Here is a 22,681-nt window from a genome sequence, read left to right on the forward strand (position 1 = left end):
TTGGTCTGGGTCGGTCAGGAAACCTCTCAATGAACAGTCGAATCGTTCTATCTACAACTTTATTACATTCTCCATGAAGTAGAATGAGATTTAAATAATCTTCATTGGTGAAATTGGGCATAGTGATCGATTTTATAACTTAATACGAAATATCACCAAATTAATGGTAAACACAAAATGCTACTGAATAAAGAGGAATTTGGCAGATGTAATTAATGATATCTATCATTAAAAAAAAAGAATGTAAAACATGGTAAGTTTTTGCATATGGTTCGTAAGGAATTATCTATTTATCACTGGAGAGAAAACTGATGGCCGATTAGTTAAAATAAAGAGGTTTCCGATACAAATTCGAATCAAAATTCGCCATCTATTTAGGAACAACCTGTAACTTTTTTCTCTTGCATATTAGGGTAGTAAAATCTAAAACATGGTTTAAGTAACAGTTCCTGAAAATTTCATCTTTTTAGCGTGAAGGGAAAAGAAATAGCTGAAAATTCAAGACGAAAAACAGTTTTTTGTGAATAACTCAGAAAATATCCACTTTAGGGCAAGGGAGTGATGCATACACTCACATTATTTTTCAACGTAGATTCAATATCTGCCATAAAAAAATGGGGTTCTAATTTGAAAAAATTGATTTTTCACGATTTTGTCATCCCTAACTTTGAAAGCGATTTTTTCACCCCCTGTATCATGAATCGCGATTTCGATTTTTTAAAGTGGATACATCAATCTTACATCTTGAAAAATCCCAAAAATGAAAATTTTCCATCCAAAAACCTCGAAGTTATTCTTGTTTCAGCGGAGCTCTATTTTCGATTTTTTTTTCGAATTTTCCCGCTCAGAGAGAATTTTCCAACCAAAACTGAAAAATGTTACATCAAAATAACTTGAAATTTTCTAAGGAATCTATTTCTGCAATGAAAAAATGGTGTTCTAATTTGAAAAACGGAAGTTGACGTCATTTCCGGAAAAACCGGAGGTACTCATGCCTTGAAAATATTTTAGATTTCATCAGCATCGTGAAATACTTATAAGTGCTGAATTTCATGAAAATACGTTCAGTAGTTTCCCGTATAAATATGGGTGAGGTTCCTCGTGAAAGACCCTGTATTTATGATGGCTATCATCTTTAGTTTGTGGACTGCTCACTTGGGGAATCGTATTTCAGAAAGTTTCAAACACTCTTCGAGTGTCTTTTTGTCAAGAAGAGCTTTAGTGATCATGTAATGATTTTAAAAACGTTATATATTTTATTTTCGTTTTTTTTTTTTTTTTTGATAAAAAATGAATGTGAGAGAGTGGTGCTCTGGAGATAACTTTAATTAGGAATGCATTAACTGCACAGTTGTTAGTTTATCCTACGTTTATCCTACGGAACAATTTGGCAAACTGGAGAGTCACTACTCTCTCAGGGTAGTTAAATGGACGGCAAATGAAATTCTCGAGTTCGATAGAAGAGTTTGAATATGAATCGTAGCTTGCATCCTAGCTCTTCGATATACAAGGACTCTCTTTGCTTATAGAAGGACGAAACCATTGAGCATATCCTCAGTGACTGCCCAGCGGCAGACAAGGTTCGCTTGGAAGATGGCACTGGAGGTAGAAGTTTAGCTCTTTGAGCTTGTTTGTGTGCCACAATAGACCGCTTTGGTCGCGGTAGCAGGTCTGGGGGATTCGACAGATGCGCCGAACAAACTGTAACTGTAACTCTTCGATACAAAGGATATACTTTCCTCGAATGCAGGAAGACAGGGGTTTCAAAGTTTGCAATACCAACATTATACACAAAAGTTGGAAATGGAATAAGAGAATATTGAGAGGTCAAGACCCACTCTAGGGAATAGTAGCTCATCATAAAATCAAAGTCAAAGAGCTGGAGTGCTTTGGAGAAGCTAATATCCGACATATGAATCGATCTTAAGCTAGTAGGAAAATCTATCACGCCAGCAGAACAAAAGATATTAGAATGCCAGATTGACAAGCAAAACTGAAGTTTTCATTCGAATATCATATGAGTAAACATATACTTTATATATTTCAAGAGATTGAAAGACCATGACTTGCTGTAAAAATCATCTTCTGCTTTTCTGGAGTCGGCTGAGCTGATGTCGGAAACGGGAGGATTTGTTCATCAAGATGGAGTGATACTAGATACTAGAATACTAGGTAGTATAAGAAGAATATAATGCAAGTGGTCACCTCAACATCTTGCAGGGCTAGCCGTGATCGACGAAAACTCTTATGCACATCTTGTCCGCTTGCAGAATTCATACTTCATCAGGGTATATAGAGAGACACAATGCGAATTCCTTACTTCCAACTGAGAGAAGTTTATGGCATAGACAAATAACCAAAGCTCTCATTTGTACCTGCAAAGACCAAAGAAAGAATTGGAGATTATTCTGGCCTGCAGAACTCTGGCAGAATGAAGAACTATCTCAAGAACGTGGGGACAACACAGGGTTCTGTCACTAGGGCAAGAAAAGGGGTTCTGGACGTGACAATGGTCAACGCAGCTTCCAGAAGAAGTGTTTAAGCTTGGGAAATGACCATCTCTGACCATAGGATAATCGAATATAAAATAACAAAAGAGGAACTGATCCACCATTAAGTTCCATCTGAAGCAAAACTTACAACAGTTCGAAACTAATTGGCCAAACCTCTCGCATTACGACCTGGAACAAAAAGTCGATCAGGGAATTTTAGAGGCCTTCCACTCCAGTTATCCACTCCCGGAAGTTTGAACAAGTGAGGATGCATCTAACTAATTCTATTCGTGCATGGGCTCATGCCGACTATTGAAGACTGCGTTTCCTGCAGCGTGCTTTGTGGACTCATTCTTGATTTGGTGTGGCAGAAATCAACTACCATTGAGCATTTTTGAGTACAATGTCGCCACGTACACCAGGAAAAAGAACTATTTACTTTTACATATGTTCCTCATGTTAATCATTTACTTGGTACGAGGCCAAGATTGTATGAATTCATCGTGCGTAATAGCAGATATTTTCTGAACCGGAAACCATGATTTTGCTGTTCAATACATTTGTGACGAGCAAACTGGAGTTTGGATGAATTGCTTGGAACCCAATATACGATTGCCATCACATCACAATGACATATATTCCGAGAGGTGGTGACGAAAATCGGCAAAAGATTTGTAATGGATCATAATTAAATATGAGTTAGTTTTGATGGTGTATATGAATCAGCACAAACACTACAAAACTTTTGCCGAATTTCGTTGCCAACTCTCGGACTAATGGAGGCTGTTCAAAGAAGTTTTTTCGAGTAAGATCATGCTGTTTTGTTGAATAAATTCGGTGCAGTTAAGCTTGATGTCAGGAAGGGCGTTGTTTGTTTGAGGTTCCTTCATGGACCCTTGAATGGCACATCTACTCGCTAGAGTAGGATTTCATGTAGAACGCCCAAGTTCTAGACCCGTACGCTTGTTCAACCTTACTACGCCCAGAACAAATATATTGTTTCAGTCATCTGTATACAGTATGATTTGTTCTAAATTCAATCAGATCACGCATCTCTGTGATATACACTTTGACAGACAGTCCTTATTAATTAATATATTACAAGGACACTACATATATACAAGAGTTGACATAATTTGTAGAACTTTTTAATTTTTGTGGTAATGTCACTTCTAATCCCACAGCACACAGAATACAAAAGGTCATGGCAAAAGGAGTAATCAACCCCACAATATCGCTCAATAAGCCAGACGGATAATTCAGCGAAGGAGAACAGGAACGATCTTTCAGTTTCCCCAAAACAACCTTCACAGGTAGTAAACCCATAACTAGAATCGATACAGCAATATAGACCTTCACCTTCAATCTATATAGATCACCAGAAGTGTGAAGAAAAATCCTAGAAGTGATTCGTCTTCATCTTCTGAAGATAAACAGAAGCTGCTTAGAATGAGTCATATACACAGAAAATGGAGAAGGACAAAAGTTCCCTTCACAACAAAATGGGGACCCACAATCTTCAAGAACAATGAATTCAACATCGTTTCTATTCAAGACAATGAAGAAAGTAGTAGATAACAACATAAGAACATAGAATCTGGAGAATACATCAATTCACAAATGCCAGATGGCCTACAGGACGACCGATCAACAAAAACTGCTCTGTATGACCGTATGACTCTATAGCTAGGTTCCTGGTCCCTCGGGAACAAAAAAGAAATGAAGAGGAAAATACAGGGAAGTTGACGTTTATTCATCCAGTGGAATAAAAAAAATTTAATTCTCAAGTGAAATGAGATGACATAAGCTTAAGCGGATAAAGCGATACCTTTCATGTCAATTTATAAATCCGATTATTCTCTGGAAAGTGTTATCGTTTGATTTCTAATTGAAGTGGAATAAAATTCACGTGAGTTATAATTTTTTTTCATTCGAAAAAATAATAATGACAATATCAGTCAAAAGAACACCATAAGGGCACTTTAATCGGACCTGCTATTGCTCTAGAGACAGAATCCAATTCTTCACCTAATAGACTTTCGGGATGACCTTGGAGCCTAGGAAGCTAAATCATTTCAGTTGTGCAAATACAACTTGGTTTACTTGTATACACAGTTGCCAGATTTAGGACGCAACATTATGCGTCGTGTGAAAGACGTATATTGACTGTATATCAGTTTTCATCATTTGAAGCGCCCCCGAAGCGGAATTTGCGTGAACTAAAAATATACTTTAGGTTTCATGAGACGCACTTTACTGCGTCTGGAGATATGTTTTTCAAAATGGAATAACTCTTTTATCAAAAGATGAATGAAATCTATAGTTGTTCCAAAGATAGCTCTCGACGTCCTTCACGATTTGCGACCATCCCTGTCGTTGAATCCCTCGAAATACCAGAGAAAACTTTGAAAAACAATGTTGCGTCCGGTATACGGACGCAGTATTATTCAGGACGCAATAGTGTATGGCTCAAAGACAATGTATGGACGCAACATAGTATGCTGGATAAATATATATATATATATATATATATATATATATATATATATATATATATATATATATATATATATATATATATATATATATATATATATATATATATATATATATATATATATATATATATATATATATATATATATATATATATATATATATATATATATATATATATATATATATATATATATATATATATATATATATATATATATATATATATATATAACACCAAAATTTCGACGAAACAGTAGTTCGGTGAAAGCCCTTTACCGATTTCCAGAAGCGATAGAAACATGAATTTGATCAGGATTTCTTTTAACTTAAGAAGTTACCTAGTCATGGTTAATGATCAACCTCTGTTATACAGGGTGTCCGTTATCAATGTCCAAATATAAAGAATTTCAAATTGTTTTTACTCAATTTTTTCAAAGGTAACACCCTATATTTTTTCCATGATGATGTACACAGTTTAAAACCTTACATTTTTTCAGAAGTAACCAAAAGGCTATTTCCACTCCTGCGTCCAGCAGGCACGAAAAATTAAATCAGAACGGAAAATTTCATTTAAATATTGGATACAAAAACGAACGGGCGTTGAAAAAGACAAAGAAAAATTGTGTTAATCCATTTCATAAATAAATTTTTTTCGGATGCCGATAAAACTCTGTAATCGTTAAAATACACAAGTTACTAATAATACCTATGTAGATATGTGTTACTTATTCGGACAAACATTATCATTTTCATGTTGAACTTCAAGGATTATGGTTTTGGAAGGGTTTTAAAGTTTTTCAAAAATTGGTCATTCAGTTTAGTTTCATTGTGTGACTCATTTAAAATATCCGTTAGTTATTGTGCTCATTTATTCCTGAAATATTAGGTTGAAATGTCATTTTTCGTGTCTGCTGGACACAGGAGTGAAAATAAAATCGAGAAAAACCAATTTGAAATTCTTCATATTTGGACATTGATAACGGACACCTTGTATAAGAGAGGTTGATCATTTAGGAACGATAACTAGGCAAATTCTTGAGTTAAAAGAAATCCTGATCAAATTCATGTTTCTATGGCTTCTGGAAATCAGTAAAGGGCTTTTACCGAACTACTACTTTTACCGAAATTTTGCTGTTTTTTCTGAATATTATCCGTAGCGTCGAAAAAATATCCCTAATATTTGGCCTCACGCTAGAGGTATTGAAGAGCATTGAAAATATGCAAAAATATAAGGGGTGTTCCAATCAAAAAATCACAAGCACTGAGCACAATGCTTTGGCGCAGCTCTGCTCCAATGCAACCCAAGAGAAAAATAGAATATCAATTCATTCATCCAAAATTGCCCCTAGAAGCCAAATTCACATTCACGGATCGAATGCACAAAAACAAAAGTTATTAGAACTATTTAGCCCTCCTCTTATTGTCTTGCATCTCAGAATGCCGACTTGTACCTCAGAATTCTGACTTGCATCTCAGAATTCCAACTTGCAAGTCAGAAATCTGACTTAAACATCAGAATTTCGACTTTCAAGTCAGAATTCTGACATGTATCTTAGAATTCCGAATTGCAAGTCGGAATTGTGAATTTGGAATTTTTTCTGTGGCACTTCAGCACTTTCGTAATGTCCTGAGGCATTCTCGCTAAAAATAATAATAAAGTATAGCAGTCCCTTTATGTATTGAAATTCCGTGAATAAGTTTGGTTTATAATTACAACAATATCGAATCTAAAGTGTATTATTTACTAAATCAAACTACGGATACACTGTTTTATTCATTTATTTATCGTATGGCTATCGGACACATAACAAAATTTGAAATTCAATACAATATACAAAAACAGAATAAAGAGAACAATACACTTGTGTAGGTACATCATATACAGGGTCTTTCACGAGGAACCTCACCCATATTTATACGGGAAACTACTGAACGTATTTTCATGAAATTCAGCACTTATAAGTATTTCACGATGCTGATGAAATCTAAAATATTTTCAAGGCATGAGCACCTCCGGTTTTTCCGGAAATGACGTCAACTTCCGTTTTTCAAATTAGAACACCATTTTTTTATTGCAGAAATAGATTCCTTAGAAAATTTCAAGTTATTTTGATGTAACATTTTTCAGTTTTGGTTGGAAAATTCTCTCTGAGCGGGAAAATTCGAAAAAAAAATCGAAAATAGAGCTCCGCTGGAACAAGAATAACTTCGAGGTTTTTGGATGGAAAATTTTCATTTTTGGGATTTTTCAAGATGTAAGATTGATGTATCCTTTTTAAAAATCGAAATCGCGATTCATGATACAGGGGGTGAAAAAATCGCTTTCAAAGTTACATTCTTTTTTTTAATGATATCAATCATTATCATTAAAAAAAAGAATGTAAAACATGGTAAGTTTTTGCATATGGTTCATAAGGAATTATTTATTTATCACTGGAGAGAAAACCGATGGCCGATTAGTTGAAATAAAGAGGTTTCCGATACAAATTCGAATCAAAATTCGCCATCTATTTAGGAACAACCTGTAACTTTTTTCTCTTGCATATTAGGGTAGTAAAATCTAAAACATGGTTTAAGTAACAGTTCCTGAAAATTTCATCTTTTTGGCGTGAAGGGAAAAGAAATAGCTGAAAATTCAAGACGAAAAACAGTTTTTTGTGAATAACTCAGAAAATATCCACTTTAGGGCAAGGGTGTGATGCATACACTCACATTATTTTTTAACGTAGATTCAATATCTGCCATAAAAATGATTTTTCACGATTTTGTCATCCCTAACTTCGAAAGCGATTTTTTCACCTCCTGTATCATGAATCGCGATTTCGATTTTTAAAGTGGATACATCAATCTTACATCTTGAAAAATCCCAAAAATGAAAATTTTCCATCCAAAAACCTCGAAGTTATTCTTGTTTCAGCGGAGCTCTTTTTTCGATTTTTTTTCTCGAATTTTCCCGCTCAGAGAGAATTTTCCAACCAAAACTGAAAAATGTTACATCAAAATAACTTGAAATTTTCTAAGGAATCTATTTCTGCAATAAAAAAATGGTGTTCTAATTTGAAAAACGCAAGTTGACGTCATTTCCGGAAAAACCGGAGGTGCTCATGCCTTGAAAATATTTTAGATTTCATCAGCATCGTGAAATACTTATAAGTGCTGAATTTCATGAAAATACGTTCAGTAGTTTCCCGTATAAATATGGGTGAGGTTCCTCGTGAAAGACCCTGTATATCACCATATAGGGAATAAAACATTTGACATTACAAGGTTCTAGACGAAAATCATTTATACAGAGTGTCCCGGGAAGAATGCGATAAACGGATTCCATGAATTAATTGTAATGATTTAACAAAATGAATAAATTATTGTTATTATTGTTATTGTTATTGTATTATTGCAGTCATCAGGCTGCCCTCGTATTTAGAGATTGTAATCGCCTGAGTGCCCTCTTGAACTAATCGACAGAATGATTTAAAATTTTGTGGTTTTGTCCCTTTTTATTATACTATCGCCTTTCTTCAATATTACTGAAACTGAATAAATCATATACGTACTGGGAAAATTGTAGACTTTTCCTATTTTATAGGAAATATAGGTTAATATTGGATCATCCTGTACGTGGATTTTATGATTTTTTTTGTCAACGTATTTAGAAATGTATTAAAATGGAGGGATACCATTTTGAGCAATTCCTGAACTGAAAAAGTTTTCATTCAAATCATTTGCTGTTTTTATTATTTAAATCATCCAGTATGTTGATTTTGAGTTTTCTCAATTGAATTCGTTTTATTTATGATTACTTTTTTTATTAATTGATATTGGGATGTCAGATTAATATCTGAACTCTTTTCAACACTAGTAAGTATTAATTTTCAGTCATAAAAATCATATTGTTTTGAAGGGCTATTCCGATGACACAACTCTTGTCACCCACGATACAACATTGGGAAATTTACAGTTACAAAAACTAACTGATGTCACTGTAGCATGGATGAGAAGATGGAGAATGCAGCCCAATCCGAATAAGTCAAAACTCATTATTTTCAACCACAAAACCAAGAGAACCTCTCCAAATATCAACATTGGGAAGAAAAGCATTAGGCCCACAAACATGTGCAAATATTTGGGTATACTTATTGACAACAAGTTGAGCTTCAAGTCACATACAAGAACGCAGAAAAAAGCAGCTATCACACGTGCGGGTCATTTTAGATCGCTCACCTATAAGAACATGGGTATCAATATGAAGACTGCAACTTCGATATACAAAATGATATGCAGGCCGATGCTAGAATATGGAAATACAATTTTACTAAACTCAACTAAAACAACCCTCAAAAATCTTGAAGTAGCTGAAAGAATATGCTTAAGGAAAATAACGAAAATGAGACATCCTAATAATCCTTTGCACAACCCTTCTAATTCACTACTTTATGAAACAACTGGAGTTGAGCCAATACTGAAGAGACTTGAGAGAATGGGTAAGAAATTCATCGGGAAGCAGACGAACAAAGATATAATGGAACCATTGATTCATCATTATGAAACACAGTATGCAACACGGGCGAAACTGCCAACATTACCACTTTACGAACACCTACTATCTATAGAATGACTTTTGTAGTTAACTAATTTATTAATTAACAAATATATATGTGTAACTGGCAGGAAGACTTCGGTCGATAGCCAATTGATCCTTTGTATCAATAAAGTTATGTTTCTCTCTCTCTCTCATATTGTTCACGCACAAGTCTAAAATTGTGCTAGTACGGTTCTGTTTTTTAAATTTGATAAAAATTTCAAGGAAGGCAGTCGTGAAAGGTGACAAAACTGTAAAATTTGAAATAATTTTTCCTATACAGTGCGCATCAAAATTATGGAACAAATTCATTTTCTCAGAAGAAAAATATTTGACAACAAAATCCTGAAACAGGTGCATTTTTGTTTCACTTTTACCAAATTTTTATTTATTTTTGAAGGATTTTTGTTGCACCCTGTGCCATCCCCATCAACCCTCTAGATTTTTTGAATAGGGGAAGTTAGTCTTTGTATCTTCTTCACAGCATGCAGAAATTTTGAAGAAAAGTTTTTTTTTGAAAAATTTATTTCTCCAAAGAGATTTTCAGTATGTGCACTTTGTCATGGCTCATTTACTATGAGACGATGGTACCTGATGAAATTTGTCACCGAATGAAAGTCGACCATTACAGTTTTGTTCAACCCCTCTCACTCCATTTTTTTTCTCCATTAAAGGGTTCGTAGGGGTTGAAAGTTGTGCATGAACAAAACTGTAATGGTCGACTTTCATTCGGTGACAAATTTCATCAGTAATTCTATGAAAATTACCGGATCTCAATTCTGAATAGCACTTCCTGTTAGTCTGTCTTCTCTCTTGGTCAAACACTTTCGGCATTTTTGAAGCGGTAACAACATAGATCAATAATATTAATTGAGATTAGTTGTAGCAACGTTGTTCTGACACTAACGACATTTCATGAGTGTCGGCCTTACTTCGTTCTAGTTACAAAAATTTAAGAAAATTATTTCATGATCAACCGATTGCTTTTATAGAAGTGAATAGAGTATACATCCATCTATTCCTAATTTGCAATAAAGCAAAAACCTTCCCACATCGTTTGGCCCGAAATATGACCTTTATAAATTCGAATCCTCTTTGCTGACCGGAAAGATTACCTTGTCTCTGACCCGTGTACCCCATTATTAACAACGGGCATCGCTAACCTGATGTCTGTGATCCGGAGACAAGAGCACTTGGTTTGTGCCCCATTGAGCCTGTCGAATCAATCCTCTGGCGACATTTTCAGTTTGGGGTCCTTCTATTCCTCCATTTAATGTTACCTACTGACCCCAGGACTTCACAATAACAATTTGGAAAAGGGTCAGAACCATGAACATCGAGTACACTCTTGCTTATCCTCAAACTTCAAACGACATGCGAATATCACAAACGAGAGATATACAACTATTTTATTGACAGCTACTTTTCATTTGATGCTTTGTTTCTATCTGCTCGAAAGGATCCTTCCCCTTTGATAGCAGTAACTTAGTACTCGATTCTACGTCGGATTTCCATTGATTAGGTATTTCAGGAATTCATCCGAAATGTTAAATTTTTTTAATGTCGGATTATTGGTGATATTCAAGCAAATATGTATTACATATAGAAAGTATTGAGTTGTGTACATAAATTTATAATTTAGTTCACCCTATACATGCCTGAAAACTGTTGAATACTGTCTGCTTACATGATCTGCTTCTTCTGGAGGTGCGATGACCGATTGTTTCAGCAATAAAATGTCAGGAACCAAGAAATTTTTTCTTCTAGTACGTAAAAAGTTGTCTAGTTACCATCAAAATTCAGTTTGTTCACCCAAAAGTTTTAGGTATCAATGAGATATGAAAAATGAATTACTGAACGAAAAAAATGGCAAACTAATCCCCAACTATCTAGACAATACTACCTACTAACCCACAAACTCTCAAAAAGGTAAAATATTGGATTTGCGTTGGTCGTTCAATTGTAATTAATTTGTTATAAATTCATTGGTGTTTTTTACTTGCGTCGATGAAAACAGCTCTGTTAGGGGGCACAATAGACCTTAAGGTCGCAGTGAACTGTAACCCCTTCTCACTATATACTTGCGTTATCCACCCAATACTTACCCCTCATAAGATAATTGCACCTAATCAGGGTCGGGTTTTTGGAAATCATTAAAAATTAATGTTGGGACAAGTGGTGTCAATTCGTAAGACATCATCATCATGATCAATCAAACTGTTTTTGTTTAAAGAGAAAAGATATATATATATATATATATATATATATATATATATATATATATATATATATAATATATATATATATATATATATATATATATATATAATATATATATATATATATATATATATATATATATATATATATATATATATATATATATAATATATATATATAATATATATATATATATATAATATATATATAATATATATATATATATATATACCGGGTGGTCTACCCCAGACGCGGCGCTCATTTTGAGGGAGTAAATAAAGATATATTTTGAAAGTCTTTTCTTTTGCTGTGTGTAGAAGGTCCCAAAGCACAATTTAAAATTATTGTCATATATACAGGGTGTTCGAAAACAAAGATATTGACCAAAGTTGCACTTTTTTGAATGTAACACCCTACATTTGACCTCAAAAATGGAATGTCAAGCTCAAATTATGATGAGTTTCTTCAGATCAATTTATACATTAGAAGCACCCTTTACGAGATAATGGCGAAAAATCGAAAATAAGGAGTTTATTCAAATAGCAATTAATGAAGAAACTAGTTACGCTATCGATACCGACAGAATTTCTGCGAGTAGAGAAGTTGGCTACTCCTACATATAAAAGAAAATTTCAACTCTGGAATATACAGAGTGATCATAATTAATTCTCAAACATCAACTACAAATAATTGTCCAAAAATTTCTTATTTCAAATGGCACACCCGGTATTTCTATATCTCGTTGAACGTTGAAATTAATTTCGAAACCATTTTCATGAAATTTTTCTACATCTAAACCTAATAGTTTGTGAGCAATTTTCGATTCGTAATTCAAAACTAATAAACCATTTTCGCCATTATCTCGTAAATGGTCCTTCTAAGGTATAAAGTGATCTGAAGAAAATCATCATAATGTAAGCTTGCCATTCCATTTTTGAGTTCAAATACAAAGTGTTACATTTAAAAAAGTGTAACTTTGGTCTATATCTTTGTTTTCGAAGACCCTGTATGTACCCCTGTATATAACAATAATTTTAAATTGTGCTTTTGAATACCCGACACACCCCAAAAAAAAACTGTATTTACTCCTTCAAAATGAGCGCCGCTTCTGGGGTGGGCCACCCGGTATATACAAAAACAAGACCGATCACAAATTTTTCAAATCAGTCACTTTTACAGTCTTGGTCCTTGGACCTTATCAGGTATTACACTTTTTGAATCATAGTCTGGATCTTATTTACGTCCAGTTTCATAATCAAAGTCACTTTAAGCTTAAAGCTTCTTTTAGTGTCATTTTTAGTAGGGTTAAAGGAAGCTTTAAAATTAAAGGGACTTCAGGTTTGATTATGAAACCGGCCGTAAGTATTTGATAATAACAAACATAACAACCATTGCACCTTCAGTTGAAAAATAAAGATATATTTTCTGTTCAACACAGTAATCAACATATTTATGTTGATTACTGTGTTGAAATGGATAATGGATAATGAAATGGATAAAAACATATACAGGGTGATTCAAAACTCGAAGCGAAAAATTGAGGGACATATAGAGACTGATATTCTTGATTAAACGTATAAAAAATTTTTGGTATCCGTATGCAACCAATTAAATTTCATAAATTACAGTAAGCCTAGAAATGAATGAGATGAATGTCACCTGGTGACAAAACACTTAATGTTTCCCAATTCAAAAATTGCTTAGCTGGTTTAGTCTTTCTGTTAAAAATGCAGTTTCCTAACGAAGAATATGCAGATATTATTTTTGTGTTCGGTTTTAGTGATGGCAGCTCATTAAAAGCATGTCGGGAGTAGATGATGAGATTTCCTAATCGACGACAAAAATCTCGCCCGGTGTTTTCTGACGCTCATAAGGGTGCTATGGCCAGCGAGATCACCTGATTTGAATCCTTTGAATTATTTTTTATGGGGACATTTGAAACAACAAGTTTACGCAGTGGAAAATAATGATAAAGAACAGTGAATGGAACGAATTATTAATGCAGTCGAATCCACTCAGAATAGGCAAAACATGCAATTAGTGTACAATTCGCCTCGAGTTCTGAATCACTCAGTGTATTAAAGAATGGCACCTTTCAAATTAAATATGTATTCCTCAAATGAACAAAAACCTTAATTAAACTTCTAGGAAAACATATAACAAACTTAAATATAAAGTCACAACTTCAGCAGATAATGTAAAGCTCAATGTAAAAAGTAATGGATAAAATATAAAAGGTAAAAATAAACATTGTTCCTGATACCCAGTGCCGGACTGGCCTGGTGTGATAGTGAGAAAAATCTCACGAGGCCCATCCCCCAATTGAGTTCTCGAGGCCTTTAGTTGAGGTAATATAGAAATATTTTTCCTTGGGGGAATGTTATTTGAGTGAAGAAAAAATTCGAATATTGGATTAGATGATTGCAAGAAATATGACACATAGGTACAATTCTTAGGTTTGGCACGATTATGTTATTTCCCCTGTAAAAGTGTGTTAAATATTGAGTACAAGGGGTGTTTCTCTATGAACTCATGAACTGCAAAAACATGTGCGGAAATTGGTACTTCAACTGCAGTTGAATGCGGATAAGATACTTTTCGCAATTGTTTTAGGAACAATATTTCCTCTACAAGCGCTTGGAATATATAAATATATCTATTGTGAGGAACAGATCAAATTTGATTTGATTAATTCATATTTAATGACAGACCAGGGGGGGGTGAAAGTCCCTCAGTAATGACGCGAACCGAATGAACTGCAGCCATCTCTGAAAGGTCAGCGAATTAATATGAAAAAATGTTAGTTTCCTACGCTGATAATTCTGCGCATGAACTAGAGTGACTTTGTAGTATAGACTAGGTTAATCTTTGATTCTGCGCTTGTGTGTGAAATTGATATGTCAAATGATCAACATTCGATTTCAAGTTTGTTTGTTCATTTTATTACAAGTTTTCGTTGGGAAGAAATATTGTTGTGTACCTAAATTCAAGAGCAACGAGTAAAAGTGAAAGAAGAGAGAAAAATTGCCTGTTCTTATGGTTCCTTATAGAGTTATGTTTGGCATAATTCTTCAGAAGCCGGACTATTAGGAATTCGAAGAATAAATCTTTTCTGATTACGTAGGATGTAGTACCAAAGAAGAGGTATGATTTTCTCATGAAGCGCTTGAAATCTTGTCCAAATTTGAGGTATTTCAGCTCATAAAAGATAGATAAGTTTCATTTAACTGATTTTTGTTTGTTTATCAATCATATATTCTATTGTTTTTCAATTATCATATGTGAACATTTCATCTAATAAATTGTATGTATGAACTCAGAGTATTATTTGTTACATAGTTGTCTCCAAATAAAATAAAATAAAATTAACTTATCAAAGCGTAAAGAGCGCTCTCGACAAATTAATCGAGATTAGTTTTCTGACGTTTAAGAGATGGCGCTTTTCTTCGTAACAAAATTTTATCTGAGAGTTTCCCATCTATATTGTTTATCTATGATGACAGACTGCATGTCGTTGCCATGGGTATCTCATCGTTGGCGTTCGGTGCATAAAGACATGACAGAATTTAATTTATTCTTCAACATTTGCGTGCGGGAAAGAAATAGCAGGCGTTTTTCCCGTACCGTTTGGAGAAGTGAGTGCGGTGAAAGGGTTGAAATTTTTTTTGCATTTGTAGAAAAACAATGTTTCGTTTTGATATACATATTTCCCGTTTTCGAGGCATAAGCGGGATTTATCAAGCTATGGTTATTTTGCAGCAATATTTTGTTGAGCGAGTTGTTTTGTGCTTGGAAAATAAAGTTTCTGAGTCACAAACTATAGAGATTTTTTGTGTTTTGTGCTCAATTAAAATTTTCAAGAATTATGAATTTCATTCTTATACTGGATTTCTTAAAGAATTTTCGTAAATTTGTTTTTACAAAAACCGAACACAGTTTTTCACATTTGTCTGGAGCTGTCACTTCTTGGATGATAATATCCAATAATCACAAGAAAATTTCCTTTTTTTTTTACATTTCAGTAAATGTCTGTTGAGAATCGCATTACTCTTTCCCAAATCGGTAGGCTCGATCCTAACCTATGAAATACAAATTGGGATCATTCTTATCCTATACATTTTTTCCACCAGCACATTGTAGAGGTAAGGATCAAACCTTTCGCTCCTAGAGTAGGGAGAGTTCGATTCCTACTAGTGTTTTTGAAATTAAAGTGAATTTTTTTTGTGATTATTGAATATTATCTTCCAGGGTGGTCCTGCAGCCTTGTGTATCATTATTTTGACCAGAGCCAAAATAGTGATTGTAAATTTGTTTTCAATAAAAGTCCAAGAGAAAGCTTCAATGCAAGAACCCTTTAGCTATAAATATTTTATGATTCTGTTTTCATCCTTCAGGATGGAAAATAGCAGAGTAACTACGAAAAGTATTCGCTTAGGATTTGCTTTTTGCTATGGACAAGTAGAAAAATTCTTTTCGATTTTTGTTATTTTTTTTCACGGGAATTCTAAGCAAACGAAGTATCTGTACCCAAGGAATTAAATCTGATTCGTCAAAGGAACAACACTCAAAAAAATATTGCTGAAAAATGTCAGAGAACACCTTGCATCTTGCAAATGCTTCATAAGTTTGCTATATCGGCATATCCTAAGTCAAAAATGTTTCTCCCGATCTAATCTACACCACTGTTTAATATACATATATAGCTTATAGTCGTATTATATTTGTCCAGGTCATTGGGAAGCACCCTCTATATGCTCTTCTTCATATTTATTTTTAGTTCTTTTCAGAGTTTATTTTTTTATTTATTTTTATGAGTTATCCTTATGAGAACTTTCTATTTGTTTACCATTGGGGGCCCCACGGTTTTCACAATCTAACTAGGTAAGTATGAACCAGTCCGGCACTGGTGATAGCACATGTTCTGAATTGCCGCATTGCTAGCATTCTATCCATTTTACAAGCTGGGCAATACCAGAATATCATTTATTACTTTTTTATTTTCTTTACATTGTACCGAATTTTCGATTAATTTATTTCTTTGTTTTGTTTCTATGTTATTCGGTATTTTCTTTGAAATTTCAGATGACTTTTCCCTCGCCTTCGATTTTTAACCTTTAGTATTATTGTTGCCATTTTTGGTCTATGTATTTGGCAGAGTTTTTTGCAGTATTGCTTGACTCTTTGAATAAATCTCTAGTTACTCTCTGTCCTGATAGTGGTATAATATATGTCATCATCAAACGAATCAATTTTTTTTCTGTGTTAAATGCGTTTGAACTAGAACAGGGTTGTTTTCTTCATCAGATGCGGAAGAAGATATTTTTACATGTTTTTTATCAATTGTGGATTGTAATATTCATTGTCGGATATATCTGATGAAGAAGATTACAATGCAGGTGGATGTTGTACATGTGGACCTTGTAATCCCGAAGGACCAGGTACAGGTGTGCTGTATATAAATTCAATAGGGAAATGTGTTTCAACCGAGTCTTAAAATTCTAAAGAAGAGCTGTAGTCGACCAATTTTTTGAAATTACCGTTTTTGTTTTGGAAGTGTTTTATGGATAGTTTATTGATGAACTTCATTTTCACAAAAAAGAGCAAGGACTGATCGTCAGAGGAGGCAATAGAGGCTAAGCCTCCTTATACAGATTTTAGGATATTCTTGATAGGTTAGATTAGATTAGGGGTAAGTTCTGATACCGAACATAAAATATATTGGATAGAATAGAATAGAGGCTAAGCCTCCTTATACAGCTTTTAGGATATTCTTGATAGGTTAGGTTAGATTAGGGGTAAGTTCTGATACCGAACGTAAAATATATTTTATGAATAGCCTAAAAGCTGTATGAGGAGGCTTAGCCTCTATTCTATTCTATCCATTATAATGGATAGATTAGATGAAATCAAACAATGCGAAGATATTTTCGATTAGATTTCAGGTAAAAATTGCAGGCAACTAAAAATCGAGAATACGTACGTAGTCAGGCCCCGGACTAAGGTGATCGGCGCCATGGGCAAATGGTCTCCTGGCGCCCTTTTTCCAGTATTTTTTTTTTGCTTGATCCTTTATCCACCGTTCATCCTCCCCTACATTACGGCGCCTCCTAAAATTTGGCGCCCTGGGCTAATGCCCAGTCTGCCCATACTATAGGATGGGGCCTGTACGTAGTTAAAACCTCAACAAGACCTCGACCAAACTCAATTACAGTAAAATCGGCTGAAAGTCATCAAAATAGAGGTTTTAATATTGTTTGGTATGATAAATGCTTGGAACATACATAGATACAAGGAATGGAAAATAAACATTTGTTGTTGTCCTAAGACTGGAGTGAAATAGTTGTTTAGTGTCGCTAATGACAATTGAAATATTTGAATATGACATCATTGCCACGTCAAGTTTCCGTACAAAAAGGTAGGAGCTATATAAATTTATTTATTTTACGCCACTGCCTTAGTGTCGCGCTAGGCAAAGAAGCATCGAATGTTTGTACCACAACAAATACATTCATAGCACGTCAATATCCATTCCATGTATTTATATTCTGAGGATATTTATCCTTAGATGAATGGTTAACTGGATCGATCGAACGGGAAAAAAATTTTTGACTGGCCATGTTAACTATTTTCTGATATCGATTGAAATTCAATCTGCGCGTACTATGCATCTTCTGAATTTTTTTTGGGGTTTTCACTCCCAGTCTCTGGAACAAAATTAATTGAAAAATTGAAGTAATAGATTTGCTCCTGAGTAAAATCTTGCACTAATGAACGAAAAATAGAATATTTTTGTAACTTCGTAAAAATGTCAATAGACAAACTACAATTCTGAAGATTTGTAAGAATTAGTCTGATCAAAGAGCCTGATATAAACTCCGAAACGTAACGAAGTTTTATCACTTTAAACGTTCATCGTCAGGCAACAATCTGATTTGCTCCTAACAAATTAATGCAAAATTTCAATTTTTCGATTGATTTAATTTCAGAAACTGGGAGTAAAAACCCTAAAAAATTTCAGAAGACCTACATATTTTCTCATCAGACAGAATATACTTCATGATCTAAAACAGGGTATCAAGTTTGAAAAATTTACCGCGTTCTATCGAAAGACATTACAAATCCAAGAAACATAGAGCATCCTCATGCAAAATAAAACTACCTACCTAGCAAGAAATAACTCTCACCTCCGCGCTTATTTTTAAAAGTATACTTTAATTTCTGAGAAAAGTTTTATTCCAATACTCCTCAAAAACTTTTAGCCTCTAATGACCACGAGCCGCCACTGTATCAGAGGCAAAAGTACGATTTGAAAGTTCAGAAGAATTTGGTACCAATACACTTTTTTTTAGTTACAAAAATATTCCTTGAATTAATTAATATTAGCGTTATGATATAAGGAACTCGATTCTGGTACAGTATCAATCGTGATTTCACATGAATTTGCGATTGTAATTCGAATTTGAAACGACCTCTTATTTTTCAACTGAAAAATGGTTCATCATCAATCACATCATTCAAACAAAATTGCCCTCAACTTCGCCGCGTTGACCTTCATCCTTTCCACCAACAACCAATATTTCCAAAATTTGTTGCCGATAACACCACCCAACTTAATTGCTTTGTCTGTTTCCGGTGAAATATAACCAATCTAATCTTTCGACTTTCAGAACGAAGAGATAACTTACGCCGAGCTTTCTCTGACTAACCAGCAGATGCCCCACGTTATTTACACACAGCAGGCGATCCCAATGTCCGTATTACGAAGACAAGAGCCCACTGTGTATGCCCAATTGGATATGTCGAACAGGGTGCCTGTGTCCACGTTGCAGCCCCTCAGCCCACCGCATCCCTCGACGTTCCAGACGCTGCACCACCCCATGACACACCTGCCCCCTTACATGCCAAGGGGCTTTAGGGAAGATCAATTGCAAGACGGCAATATCACTGCCGAGACTCCACTTATAAATCCAAGGGATAGTAGTGTGAGTATTACAATGAAAGATAGTTCGTAAGTTCCACTGTTTGAATTATACAAAGCAGTGCTCGGCCAAACTTTAGAGCACATTAATTTTTCAGCGTAAGAAAACTGAATCGGAACAGTTTCTGGTTTCTTTTTCAGAATTTTCGGGGAGATATACCTAGGCAAATTATACGTGAATACGTGATTATACTCTAAATTCATTCCAATCTCTTCTTCGTTAATCGAAATACCTATAAAGTGGTAATCACAATTCTGGACGGTTAATTATAATAATGTATCTTTTTCTCTGATAAGATTCACCTCCGGAGTGCCAACCTGAAATGAAATAGTCTTAAAAGGAAGTCAACCTATTTTCCAGTTGATATTTAAGAAACGTACTAATACATAGGGCATGCGTTTAATAATTCCACTTTATTCTTTAATGCATTGGGTTACTTACAGTCTGGACCATAAGTAATCTAAACTATAAGGCCTAAAGCTATAAGGACAATAATTGAGAAAATTTATGAGGCCATAAGCTGAATATTTTTTGCTTAATTTCTATGTATGTTTTGGAAAACTAAATTTGTGTGTTTTCATATTGTATTTGTTTACAATGTTACAGTATTTTATTCATTACACTCACTCATACTTATACGACTCTTCGAGGCGATAGCAATCCTTAATAACAATGTTTATATTGAGTAAATTCACGAATTTCTGAAATGAAAATGAAATGAAATTTAAGATGAATAATCTGAGAGTTATTGCAGGGTCAAATTTTGTCTCCCGCAATATCGCAAACGTTATTTTGACATGTAGGCATGTGCTGAATGGGTTACGAATTCGGAATTCGGATTATTCGGAATCAAATCGGGTACCATTGTAGATAACCAATATAACCACAAAGTGAAAAAGTTAATCTTTGATAACCATCTATAAACACAAATATGGAAATAGTGTCATCGTTGATTTACTGATATTTGAAATTTACTTGTGAAAATATGGGAGACAGATTGAGTTTTTATAGAGCTCCAAATTATTATCATGAAAATGGATTATACTAGCTATCTAAGAGCACAGGAAAGTTTCAGAGGATATCTTCAATTTATTATTCAGATTATAAGAAATATCAAGTGGAAACTGCAGTACCCATTGTCATTGTCGAAGCTACATATCTCCCCCAATTTATTTTATATGAAAGGTTCAGTAAACCCACAGCAGAACCTGTTGAACTATAAAATGATTTGAGTGCAGAATAAATTGTTTATTACTTACCCCAAATACCAATATGTATCGTCATAGTCTTTTCAAGATCGACAAGATTGAACGCGCGATAAGGGCGAATTCAATTTAATTAATTAATATATTTTCTTTTTGGCTCCAATGGCGTATTGGGAAACTTATTCTGCATAGAAAACGAACGACGTTATTCAGAACTTGATTCTTCAAATTGGACAGTCCAAAATCCTTACCGAGGATATAATCATCTGTAGAATTTTTGAGTGAAAGTTACATTTCAATGAAAATACACAATATACAAGACGACATCAATTATAAATTCTAATATGCAATTATACCGGAATTATACCTATATAATATTTTTCAGGTCATTTCTGAAAGAAATATGTATTAAAATTAAAAAATACTATTCTAATTTGTTTTATCATTCAAAATGACAAAATACAAAATGACTTATACTTAATAAATGGTTATATGTACACGAATTCTTCTAAAACTTCAGCAAATGTCCTCCTGAAGATATAATGCTCCAATACACATTTTCAAAATCATAGTATAGTTTCAATTAAAACTTCACCGATAATGCAACTGAATCAAAAACATCTGCTTAAATAAGACAGTCCAAGCCCCTAATTTCACCTCAACCTCTTTTTGATTTCCCGCCTATACGTCAATGACATTGCTGTTATAGCGCGATACAAAGTTTGACACTACAATATCTGTCCCATCAGAATGAACGTTAAGACCAAAGTAATATTTAGCAAAACAAATCGGTAACAAAACACAACACCGGAGGTGGTATCCTGATTCAATGCAGTAGTCTCTACTGCATTGCACTCAAACTAGGAAAAGCAAACCCACCAGCTATGAACAATCCACTGAACGAAACCCTTCACTGCACAATACCCATGGGCAATGAAAAACTTCATATTGTTCTCTCATATATACATCCTCACTCAAGAATCGAAGAAAATATATTCAGAAAAGAAGCACAACACAAATATGCTCTACTTATTTGCGACTATAACTGTAACAGAAGAAAAAATGGACAAATCCGACAATTTCTAGAAAACGCAGCCTCTACTCAAATTAAAACCCCAACAACTTTTATCATGAGTAATAATCCACCCAGCACCATTTCTCGAGTTCGTTTTCCCCCTAACAAGGTGTACCACAAGACTCTCTATTGTCGCCACTTTTATATAATATTTATGTATATGACATATACAAAGTAACTGAAGAACTACAAAGTTACATTCAAAAATTGGAATGACACAATGGAAAAATTACAAAACTTATGCAATATAATCTCTATATGGATAAAGAAATGGGTATTCTGCCGAACCCTGACAAATCAAAATTAAACATATTTGGCCACAAAATATCAGACAACTCGCCAACGATCAAAATACTACAACACAATATAAAACCAGCCCATCACGACAAATACCTAGGAATTACACTGGATAATAAGATCAACTTCAAATTGCATTCCAATAATGAAAAAAGAGAAATAATTGCTAGATCGAAGCACTTCAGATCCCTCACCTAAAAAAACCGCGGCATAAATCACAAAACAGCATCAAGAATCCACCAAGCCATATGCAGACCGATATTGGAATACGGACACCTGATATATAGTAACTGTCGAAGACCAACCCTGAACAACATTGAGGTAGCTGAGTCTGA

At 34.1% G+C, this 22,681-nt stretch overlaps 1 protein-coding gene across 3 annotated transcripts in view; it reads left to right on the forward strand.

Moving 5' to 3' along the window:
* LOC123306664 (nephrin-like) overlaps positions 1 to 22,681 on the forward strand; it is a 721,736-nt gene that overhangs the window by 694,711 nt on the left and 4,344 nt on the right. For all 3 annotated transcript variants that reach the window (XM_044888766.1, XM_044888768.1, XM_044888767.1), the window contains one exon: positions 19,458 to 19,772. In XM_044888766.1, the coding sequence (XP_044744701.1) occupies positions 19,458 to 19,772 (315 nt within the window). The remainder of the gene's footprint in view (positions 1 to 19,457; positions 19,773 to 22,681) is intronic.

The sequence above is a fragment of the Coccinella septempunctata genome, chromosome 2 (genome assembly GCF_907165205.1).
Source record: "Coccinella septempunctata chromosome 2, icCocSept1.1, whole genome shotgun sequence".
In the NCBI taxonomy this organism is placed as follows: Eukaryota; Metazoa; Arthropoda; class Insecta; order Coleoptera; family Coccinellidae; genus Coccinella; species Coccinella septempunctata.